This window comes from Ranitomeya imitator, chromosome 5 (assembly GCF_032444005.1).
Source record: "Ranitomeya imitator isolate aRanImi1 chromosome 5, aRanImi1.pri, whole genome shotgun sequence".
Classification (NCBI taxonomy): Eukaryota; Metazoa; Chordata; class Amphibia; order Anura; family Dendrobatidae; genus Ranitomeya; species Ranitomeya imitator.
In genome coordinates, this window is record NC_091286.1 from 460195025 (window position 1) to 460207417 (window position 12393).

The 12393-nt window shown below is 45.7% G+C and overlaps 1 protein-coding gene across 6 annotated transcripts in view; it reads right to left on the minus strand.

Annotated features, from left to right (window-relative positions):
- PIK3CA (phosphatidylinositol-4,5-bisphosphate 3-kinase catalytic subunit alpha) overlaps positions 1-12393 on the minus strand; it is a 91357-nt gene that overhangs the window by 24973 nt on the left and 53991 nt on the right. For all 6 annotated transcript variants that reach the window (XM_069727278.1, XM_069727282.1, XM_069727280.1 and 3 more), the window contains exon 18: positions 5627-5797. In XM_069727278.1, coding sequence (XP_069583379.1) covers positions 5627-5797 — 171 coding nt within the window. The remainder of the gene's footprint in view (positions 1-5626; positions 5798-12393) is intronic.

The following is a 12393-nucleotide window of genomic DNA, read 5'->3' on the forward strand; positions in this document are numbered from 1 at the left end:
GGTGTGGCTGGAATATAAAAACAAACAAACAAACCACTGGAGATGTAGCATGAAGTATCAAGTCTCCCAGCTAAGAAGACTAAGGGTATGTGTCCACGTTCAGGATTGCATCAAGATTTGGTCAGGATTTTTCATCAGTATTTGTAAGCCAAAACCAGGAGTGGAACAATTAGAGGAAAATTATAATAGAAACATATGCACCACTTTTGCATTTATCACCCACTCCTGGTTTTGGCTTACAAATACTGATGAAAAATCCTGACCAAATCCTGATGCAATCCTGAACGTGGACACATACCCTTACACCGCTCCCTTAACCACCAGGTTAATTGAAACTTCAATTCCAAGCTGTACATGCTGGCTCAAATCCTGTCATGCATGGCCCATGCCTGACTGCTGCACCATTATAAAATTTCTACTGTGAGTTAATTGATGCCACTTTTCATAGTGTCTGCCCCCAATTTGAGCTTTTTGCCCCTCCTGAAGGTGTTGTCTATGCGTTTGGTTTTGTCTCCTGTTGAATTTAACAAGTTTCAGGTCCGTTTGCCAAATTCGAACCGAACCTTGAAAGGTTCACTCATCTCTAGTCACCGCGACAGGGAGATGCCAGAAGACCACAGCGTCTGCGTTCTCAACAGCGTCTGAACAGCAGCATTTTTTGGTTGCTTACCGTCAAATCTGTTTCTCGGAGCCTTCATTGGGGGACACAGGAATCATGGGGTGTATGCTGCTGCCACTAGGAGGCCGACACTATGCACAAAAAAGTTATCTCCTCCTCTGCAGTGTACACCCCACCAAATGGCAATCCGAACCTCACTTAGTGAGAAAGCAGTAGGAGAAAAACGGTAAGGTTGAAAGAACATAACCACAACCATAAAAACTGTAAGCATGAGAAACAGTCATAGAACACAGAACAACAGAAACTGAACAATCATGGGAGGGTGCCGTGTCCCCCAATGAAGGCTCCGAGAAACAGATTTTACGGTAAGCAACCAAAAAAAAAAAATCCTGTTTTCTCTATCGCCTCATTGGGGCGTCCCAAAGCAGTCCCTGGGAGGGAGAAAAAACAGACTTCCATCAGGTCAGAGGACTCTTCACTGCCACCTGCAAGATCCGTCTGCCTAGGCTGGCATCCTGAGCCTTAATCCCAAGGTGGATCTTCCAGTCCTAGACCTGAAGGATCTACCTTGGGAGAAGCGGGGACGCCAGGAAGGGATGGGTCTGAAGCATATTTTCTTCTCTTGATGTGCCTGTGGCCTCTGCTGTTGGGAAAAGGAATCAGACACCGCAAAATGACGAAAGGGCCGAAAGGACTGAAATTTCCGCCTAGGTGGAGGTTGGCAAGGTTTGGACTGGGGGAGAATTGGCTTGTGCCCCTGGTGGCGTCCTTAATAACAGATCTGCCTGCCAGGCCTTGAGCCAAACGGTGCGACGCATGGCAACATTACTGGACGCCTGAGCAGCACAAGACGCGGCATCCAGGGAAGTGTAAACCAAATATTCCCCAGCATGAGAAATTTGGGTGGCGAGTTCCGCCAGCTGTTCTGGTGGAGCTCCGGCCAGGATGCCCAGATGGAGTTGTTTGGCCCATTCAGATATAGACTTCGCAACCCAGGTTGAAGCAAAGTTCAGACATAGGGTAGACGCGGCCGCTTCGAAGGCCGACTTTGAAAAGGATTCTATCGTTGGAATCTTTCAGAGATGCTCCGCCAGACAGCGGGAGGACTGTGTTGGTGGATAGTCTAGAAACTGGTGAGTCCACAGAGGGAGAGAAAGTCCAGTTGGCAATGAGATCCGGAGAAAAAGGATAAAAGACGCCAAGGCACCTTCCTCTTTAAAGAGTCTGGTCGGATTCGCTCTTTCTCTGGCCAGAAGCTCATCAAATTCAGGATGAGGGGCGAAAACCTTGGGGGGTGGTTTAGACCGTCTAAATGAAACAGCCTGATCTGCGGGTTCCGTAATGGAATCTTTAATGCCACAGGTCTGAATGATCGCTCCAATGACACTGAACCGTATCCCTCATGCTAGTGATCTGGATCGAGTCCAGCTCCAAATTATACTCCGAAGGCGTATCAGTGAACGCCTCGCCTGACTCAGGGGAGGAGGACCGGGGGGAAGCCGACCGCAGAGAAGGACCGTGGGACGAGATGGAACGGGAAGAGGACTCAGACCGGCGTTCCTGTCTGGATCTTTGCAGCCTTTATCGGAAGTTTCGGACGGAGCTTCCTGCAACCCACTGGCTACTGCGGAAGTCTGTAGGGGCAACTGATTGAGCACGGACACAAGGGTCTGGGAAACCAGTGTTAGATCCGCTACCGATTGTGACAAAGAGGAAGCCCAGCCTGGGGTGGAGGCTTCGCTCTCAAGTGGAGCAGCAGGGGGAACCTGGGCGGTGGGCATAATGGGGTTGCTGCAGGCCTGACAGAGGGGAAAGGACTGACCTGAGGGAAGTTTGCAGTTACAAGATGAACACACAAAGTGCTTGACTAAAGCAGAGGAAGTAGAGGAAGAAGTAGGAGGATGAGAGCGTCCTGCCTTAGAATTAGACATGACGAATGAGCCCCTGAGGAATGCCAGAAGGTTGGGGGACAGGAAGGCAGAGGAGAGTGTCAGTCTGCAGTGCAGAGATACTCACGGCGGGCAAAGCGTTGTCCAATGGAAGGCTGCACAGTTTTGAAGATGCTCTTCAGAAACGAGGGTCCTTCAGGCAGGTGTACAGCCAGTCAGGGAAGACTTCTGGAACACTCCAGTCTGGAGCCTACTGCAGGCCTGACAGAAGCAGGGAGATGGTGACTGGAAGGGTTGAGGACGCCAGGATTCCCGCTCTTGGAGGGGGCGGAACAAGGCGTTCCTGGCTCCAAAAAGAAATCCTTCAGCGGCACAGGAGGTGATGGGCGGAGCTAACCTCCAGACAGGAGCACCAATATGGCGCTGGTGGGCGGAGCTCGCCGAAGAGGAGATAGTCGCGTGGGAGAAAAACCCGCCCGAGGGACAATGAAATGAGTGGAGTCGCGGCGCCGGAAGCAGGCCCCGGCAGAAGCCGGCGACTGAAAGCGTGTGGCCGCCGAGAGAAGCGGTGCGGCTGATTGCAGGGTCGCCGCACAGGGACAGACAGTGCGGACGCAGGAAAAGCAGCGCGGCGGCCTATTAGGCCGCCGCATCGGGCTCAGAAGACGATGCGGCCGCCAGGAAGGAGCTAGCGCGGCTGCCACAAAGGTCGTCGTGCGAACGGAGCGATGACCCCCTTCCCCATGTGTCCGCTTATTGTCCGCAGACCGCACTCCTGCCTGTGGTCAGAAAGGATGGAAAACGCCAACCAGGCCAAAAGGCAGCCTGGAAAAAAAAACTCTGCGCACCGTTGCGAAATAGGAATCCCAAGGAACCCCCTATTGAAGACCCCAGATTTCAGGAGGGACTAAAAAGGTACCCGACGGTAGGGGTAGATGAAATACTCACCTAAAGCATCCCACGCCGTCCATTACTAACCTCAAACCGGGGAAGGTATCAGACGTCCAGGGAGCTGGTGATGGACGTCCTCGTCTCCACAACCGACAGGCTCTGGAGGGCGAGTGGGTGGGGGACAGAGCTAGGACCGATCTTCTAAGCACGCTTGTGTGCTAGGGTCTTGGTCCTACTGTGGGATCTATGAGGATACAGGGTGGCAGTACACGCCATACTCATAACCCGTATTGTCGGATTACAGTTGTGACTGTTCACACTGTATCCCTCCGGAAAACCTGGAAGAAAAACAACGCACATTGAGGTAGATAATTGTCTAATGAAAGACCCTTGTCCACCTCCTACTGACGCTAAGCTAAACTGAGGTTCGGATTGCCAGTTGGTGGGGTGTACACTGCAGAGGAGGAGCTAACTTTTTTTGGGCATAGTGTCAGCCTCCTAGTGGCAGCAGCATACAGCCCATGGTTCCTGTGTACCCCAATGAGGCGATAGAGAAAGAAGCGCTTCTCCCTCATATAAAACAGTGCAGGTTTCCTTCAGTAGTAAACTTTTCAGCTTGGAGACACTGAAGCTTCCTGTAAGGAGGATCTCAGCTGTTAAGTATCAGCCACACCCCTCTCCTATATATATTGCCTCTGGAAATCTGGATTTAGTGTTAAAGTCTTGTACTGCCTGGTGAAGGATTCAGAGTTGTTCTGTGACTGTTGCTAAGTGTTTTGCGGTGTGCAATACCCTGTCTTCTCCTATTGGGTTTCCCTACCTTTTATACCTGGTGTTCCCCCGTGTTGTCTGCGAGTGCATATTTGTATGATTGCTAAATTAATTTATCCTTCCTTGTTTGTGTACATACATATACTTTTACTCCCCACTTCCTTGGGAAGGGAGAGATAAAAGCGGATTCAAATGTACAGCAAGGTACGTGGCCGCAGCATCTTCACCATTAGAAGTAACCTGTGGGGCAGGAATAGCTAGGACGCCTCTAGTGTTAGGGCCAGGGTAGGAGTCTATGGTCCCAGGTTATCTGATAGACTCGTGAAAAATCCTCTCTTCATTCCTGATGCACGTGCTGCCAAGATGGCATTGACTAGAAAAAAAGGAAGCGAGGAAACAAGATAGGAGGAGTTGCAAAGAAAGAGGCACTGTGGGAATTACAGCTTCAGAACATGAAGTCACATAACAACGGCAAGAATATGGCAGCAAAGGACAATAAACACTGTAACCATCTCATCTATATATGATAAATTAATAAATTAAGACATAACATTAGGCAAAATGTCCCTGTGATGGCTGAAAGTCTTTGCAGATGATTAGCTGAACAGAAGATACATACGGACAGACCATGTGACACAGATTGCATACAGGTGGATTTCCCTTCACCAAGCATGTGACTTATGAAGGTAATTGTTGCACCATACATTTTTAGGGACTTCATAGCAAAAGGGGAGAATACATATGCGCATGCCAAATTTTAGTTATTTGATCACATAAATGTAATTTATGCCTATATCTTTCACACTTCACCAACTTAGATTATTTAGTGCTGATGCATCACACACAAATCGTATTACAAAAATATTTAAATACAGGTTGTAATGTAACAAAATAGCTTTTTACCTAAGAGGGGTGAATACTTTCGCAAGCCACTGTAAGGCCTCTTTCACACATCCATTTTTTAGGATCAGTCACAATCCGTCGTTTTTAGAAAAAAAACTATCCAGCAAATGTTGCTGCTGGATCCGTCTGTCTCTCTCTTATCCAGTGCATCAGTTTTTTACAATCGGCACAGGATCTGTCTTTTCAACACTTGACGGATTGTGACTGATTAAAAAAAAAACAGATGTGTGAAAGAGGCCTATGCAGACTCTTGATGAGGCTCGCAACCCTTTATCAAGAGCTAAAATTCTGCTATCAAGGTAAAAAAAAAAAAGTTGGGGACCACTGATGTAGGGAGTAACTCAGCCCATCTCTGCACAGATGATGACTGAATGGTCTACAATATCCCAGGTCCCTCCATTCAGCTGTGTGCTTGTAGCATGTGGAGCAAATTCTGTGTGGTTGCCTAACTTGATAATTGGCTTACCTAGCAACTCGAGACCAATTTTAAAGTTCTTATCAAAAACATGTACACAAGACAAATTAGAAATTAGCGTGGAAGATTGCAACTCACGTTTCTCCCTTGTTTTTATCCCTGAGCCACTGATGTAACGTATGGCTGTTGAACTGCAGAGCACCTTTTAATCCTCCTTTACATTGAATTTGCATAATGGTATGAGAACATCTGACCACTTCGATGAGTCCTACGCAATCTCCTATAGAGAGGCACCCATAGGGAAGCATCCTGAAAGAGAATATGGTATTTACACAGTGACCATTAAATGATTCCCCTTGTTATTGCAGGGACACTGGTTCTGCTTCCTCATTTTAGAGCAGTGCAGTCCAAAATACCATAATATTTTGACAACATGGTTAGATTTCCTGCTTCTCTGGGAGGTACCAACTGTGGAGGTGCTGATTTTACATAGCAATGAGTGGCACATGGAGCAGATGTGACCAGGGATAATAGTAAGCACATTTTGGCAGCATGCTGTTAGTTAGCTGAATAGATTTAATATAATTTGTGATTTTTAATAAATCATACATTTGACGATACTGGTAATTGATTTGCCAATGCATTCTAATGGGTATTCGATTGCTCAAATTGGTCAAATGCAAATTGGCTGAAAAAAAATACAAAACCTTTTTGACCTCTAGACATATGCCGAAATGTCAAATGATTCTTTATCAACCATGTAATAGGAGGGCATTATAAAGTACAACAAAGACAGCTGCATGCAAAGGATTAATCTAAGTACAGTGGCATGTAAAAGTTTGGGCACCCCTGGTTAAAATTACTGTTAGGCTGCCGTCACACTAGCAGTATTTGGTCAGTATTTTACATCAGTATTTGTAAGCCAAAACCAGGAGTGGAACAAATGGAGGAAAAGTATAATAGTAACATATGCACCACTTTTGTATTCATCACCCACTCCGGGTTTTGGCTTACAAATACGGATGTAAAATACTGACCAAATACTGCTAGTGTGACGGCAGCCTTATTGTGAACACTAAAGCAAGATGAAGATGAAAAGGCCTTAAGTTAAATATGACACATTTCCATTGTATTTTAGGCAAAAAAAAAAAAAAATAGAAAAACACATCATTTTTTAAATTACAAAACAAGAAAATGATTTGGGTGCTCAGATAACTTTCACCAAGGTTTCAGACCTTAGTCTGTTAGGGTTATGGCTTGTTCACTATCAGTAGGGAAGGCCAGGTGACACAAATTTACCAGCTTTATAAAAACCCAGCCTTCCTTAACCTTGTGCCCAAAAAAAAAAAAAAAAAAAAAAAAACAGTAGCCATGGGTTCTTCTAAGCAGATCTGAAAATGAAAATGGTGGAGGCCCACAAAGCAACAAGATAGCAAAGCTTTTTCAAGTTGCCCTTTCTTCAGTTCGATATGTAGTTAAGAAATGGCAATTACCGTATATACTCGAGTATAAGCCGAGATTTTCAGCCCAAATTTTTGGGCTGAAAGTGCCCCTCTCAGCTTATACTCAAGTCACGGTAGCGGTGGGGTCGGCGGGTGAGGGGGAGAGGGCGCTGAGGCATACTCACCTAGTCCCGGCGATCCTGACGCTCCCCCTGCCGTCCCACGGTCTTCTGTGCTGCAGCTTCTTCCCCTCTTCAGCGGTCACGTGGGACCGCTCATTAGAGAAATGAATAAGCGGCTCCACCTCCCATAGGGGTGGAGCCACCTATTCATTTCTCTAATCAGCGGTGCCGGTGACCGCTGATAGAGGAAGAGGCTGCGGCACAGAAGACGGTGGGACGGCAGGGGAGCCGGACGTCGGGACCAGGTAAGTATGTAATATTCACCTGTCCGCGTTCCAGCCGCCGGGCGCCGCTCTGTCTTCCCGGCGTCTATCTGCGCTCTGACTGTTCAGGTCAGAGGGCGCGATGACGCATATAGTGTGCGCGGCCCCATCTGCCTGATCAGTCAGAGCGGGGAGACGCCAGGACCGGACGCTGGGAGCTGCAATCAAGAAAGGTGAGTATGGCATTTTTTTTTTTTATTGCAGCAGCAGCAGCTGCGGCACAGATTTATACCGAGCATCTATGGGGCAGTATGAACGGTGCAGAGCACTATATGGGGCAGATATGGAGCAATATGAACAGTGCAGAGCACTATATGGGGCAAATATGGGGCAATATGAACAGTGCAGAGCACTATATGGGGCAGATATGGAGCAATATGAACAGTGCAGAGCACTATATGGGGCAGATATGGAGCAATATGAACAGTGCAGAGCACTATATGGGGCAGATATGGAGCAATATGAACGGTGCAGAGCACTATATGGGGCAGATATGGGGCAATATGAACAGTGCAGAGCACTATATGGGGCAGATATGGGGCAATATGAACAGTGCAGAGCACTATATGGGGCAGATATGGGGCAATATGAACGGTGCAGAGCACTATATGGGGCAGATATGGGGCAATATGAACAGTGCAGAGCACTATATGGCAGAGCTATGGGGAAATATGAACGGTGCAGAGCACTATATGGCACAGCTATGGGGAAATAACGATCTATTTTTATTTTTGAAATTCACCGGTAAATGCTGCATTTCCACCCTAGGCTTATACTCGAGTCAATAAGTTTTCCCAGTTTTTTGTGGCAAAATTAGGGGGGTCGGCTTATACTCGGGTCGGCTTATACTCAAGTATATACGGTAACAGGAATAGTGGAGGTCAAGATAAGGTCTAATACGATTGCTAGGATAGGCAAATCAGAACCTCTGCTAGACTACAAAAGACCTTCAGATTTAGCAAACTCTGGAGTTGTGGTTCATTGTTCTACTGTTCAGAGGCACCTGCACAAATATGGCCTGCATGGAAGAGTCATCAGAAGAAAACCTCTCCTCACCATAAAATTCAGCCTAAGTAGTACGCAAAAGTACATCTAAACAAGCCTGATGCATTTTTGAAACAAGTCCTTTGTACCGATGAGGTTTAAATAGAATTCTCTGGCCACAACGATCAAAAGGTATGTGTGGAGAAAAAAAGGAAACCGAATTTCAGGAAAAGAACATCTTGCCAACCATTAAGCATGTTGGTGCATCAATCATGCTTTGGGGTTGCTTTGCAGCTAATGGCACTGGCAACATTTCATGGGTAGAGGAAAGAATGAATTCAATTAAATTACAACAAATTATTGATGAAAATATAATATCTGTAAAAAAGCTGAAGTTGAAAAGAGGATGGCTTCTACAAATGGATAATGATCCTAAACATGTCAAAATCCACAATAGACTACCTGAAAAGGCACAAGCTGAAGGTTTTACGATGGCCCTCACAGTCCCCTGATCTGTACACCATTGACAATCTGTGCCTAGACACAAAAATAGCAGTGCATACTTGACGACCAAGATTATCACAGAACTGGAAGAACTTTCCAAGGAAGAATGGCAGAAAATTCCTCAAAAAAGAATTGAAATACTCTTGGCTGGATACAAAAACAGTTTACAAGCTGTGATACTTTCAAAAGTGGGTGCTACTACTAGGTGCCAAGCATGCAGGGTGCCCAAACTTTTGCATTGGTCTATTTTCTTTTTTGTAATTTTTAAAATGTGAAAGATTATATATATTCAAATTTTACCTAAAATACAAATTAAATGTGTCCTCTAACTTTAGGCCCATTCGAGATAAACAAGCTGAAGAAGAAATTAACTGGTCACAAGAACAATAATTTTGACCAGGGGTGCACAAACTTTTACATGACAGTATATACAAACACACAGAGCCAGCCACTATATGACGTAAAAGGGGAGACCAGGAGAAACCAGTGTGACAGAATTTATTTATGAGCTGCAGCTTCCTCCTGCAGCTGTAGTACATACTACATAGGAAAATCATACACTGCTATTAAATTATATCCACCATGAAGAAAGGCCAGAAAGGCAGAACAGAGAACAGTACATGCATTCCTGTTTCAGCAAAAGCTTTACAAAAAAAATTGTAAAGAACTGCAAGACATTGCATTTCTGGCGCAGAGTGGAGGGGATTTATCAAAATCTTATACCCACTGTACTTGTTATGTCTATATAAATAAAGCTTTGTCAGTGCCAAATACCAGAAGGTATCAAACACAAATGGAGCTTTATTTAAAACAACAAAAAGATACAAAACAACGCAGTAATAGAAAATCCCCTTAAAAATACAAGTACAACAAAACACCACTAAAAAGTTCAATAAAAAAAAAAAAAAAAAAACCAACCAAGCAACGTATCGTATATACTCGAGTATAACCCGAGATTTTCAGCCCCCCCCCCCCCCCCCAAAAAAAATGGGCTGAAAGTGCCCATCTCGGCTTATACTCGAGTCATGGAAGGGGGGGGGGGGGGGGGGTCGGCGGGTGAGGGGGTGGGCGACGCCTGTCAAATACTCACCTGCTCCCGGCGCAGTCCCCGCATGTCCCACGGTCTTCGGGCGCGGCAGCCTCTTCCCCTGTTCAGCGATCACTGGTGCCGCATATTCATTACTGTAATGAGCGGTGCCACGTGACCGCTCATTACAGGAAGAAGCTCCAGCTGCCGTAGACGTGGGACATGCAGGGACCGCGTCAGGAGCAGGTGAGTATTTCATATTCACCTTTCCGCGTTCCACCGCCGCCTCGTCTTCCACGTCCTCTGCAGTGACTGTTCAGGTCAGAGGGCGTTGCGCACACGAATACGTCATCGCGCCCTCTGACCTGAACAGTCAGTGCGGAGAGACGGGACGCTGAGGAGCAGCGGGCAGTGACGAGAGGTGAGCATGTCATTTTTTTTTTTTCAGTGCAGCAGCAGCATTACATGTGGCACAATGCATAAAGAACTGCATGGGGCGTCGATGGGGCCATAACTGCATGGAGCATTATATGAGGCATCTATGGGGCCATAAAGAACTGCATGGAGCATTATATGGGGCCATAAAGAACTGCATGGAGCATTATATGGGGCATCTATGGGGCCATAAAGAACTGCATGAAGCATTATATGGGGCATTTATGGGGCCATAAAGAACTGCATGGAGCATTATATGGGGCATCTATGGGGTCATAAAGAACTGCATGGAGCATTATATGGGGCATATTTGTATATGAAGCATCTTATGGGGCCATAATGAACTGTATGGAGCATTATATGGGGCCATAATGAACTGTATGGAGCATTATATGGGGCCATAATGAACTGTATGGAGCATTATATGGGGCTCCTGATTCAATATGGATATTAAAAAACACAACCTACTGATGTCTCAATTAATTTTACTTTTATTGGTATCTATTGTTATTTTCGACATTTACCGGTAGCTGCTGCATTTTCCACTCTAGGCTTATACTCAAGTCAATAAGTTTTCCCAGCTTTTTGTTGCAAACTTAGGAGGGGAGGGGGGGGGGGAGGCTTATTATCGAGTATATACGTTAATTTACTTTATAGCTGCAGAAATGCTGCAGAAAGTCTGCAACATCAAAAATTCACCAAACACTTTTCATGGGAACATAAGATTATGTGTAGGGACCGCAGTTATTTTTAACTTGCAATTTGTATATAACCGGTCTTAGGTGAAAGCTTGTGTATCACTTCAATTTTTTTTTTGTGAACTATACATATTTTTTTGCATTGTTAGAAAACTTATTTATAGGGATACATTTTTAATTTACATAGAGTAAAAATGGAAAACTATCAAATTGGTATCCATTTCACATACATTTGAGCAAAATCTTTTCTATACTTTTTTTCCATCTGTGTTTTTCTAAATATTGCAGTCTATGCAGGGCCGTATTTAGAGTTTCTGCTGCCCTAGGCACTTTTAGTGCTACCTCCCCCATTGGTGAGTATGACACTATCCGCAGTGACTTTGGCAAGAATCGCTGTTGTGAAAGTCGCCTTTTGCAGCAGATCGGGCAGTTTTTCTGCATCTGCCAAGTAACGGATCACTTACGGCAACATTGCGTTTGGTTTCAATCATTCCCTATGGGATTTTGCGGTACTTGCTGTGATCTGGGAAATGCGGTACCATACCTCCCAACCTTTGAAGAAGGGAAAAAGGTGTAAAGGTTGCGGCGCACGTAGTGCGCTGCGGGAAATTTTAGGCCACGCCTCTGACCACACCCATTTCACAACTAATCACACCAATATCCAAGTCCCAACCACACCCATTTAGCACTGCTGATCACACTGTTTCATATACAATAATTATAAACAAAAAAAAAAAAATATGGCCACGCAGTTCTCCATACTGTATAATGGCTACGCAGTGCTCCACATACTGTATAATGGCCCTACATGATGCTCCATACTGTATAATGACCACACATGATGCTCCATACTGTATAATGAACACACATGATGCTCCATACTGTATAATGACCACACATGATGCTCCATACTGTATAATGACCGCACATGATGCTCCATACTGTATAACAGCCACACATGATGCTCCATACTGTATAACAGCCACACATGATGCTCCACACTGTATAATGACCACACATGATGCTCCATACTGTATAATGACCGCACATGATGCTCCATACTGTATAATGGCCGCACATGATGCTCCATACTGTATAATGGCCGCACATGATGCTCCATACTGTATAATGGCCGCACATGATGCTCCATATTGTATAATGGCCATGGCTCATATCCCCCCCCTCCTCCTGTATGCATGGCTGATGGCTCATAATTCCCCCCCTTGTATGCATGGCTGATGGCTCATAATTCCACCCCCCCCCCGTATGCATGGCTGATGGCTCATAATCTCCCCCCCCCCCCTATGCATGGCTGATGGCTCATAATCCCCCCCCCTCCCTCCCTATGCATGGCTGATGGCTCATAATTC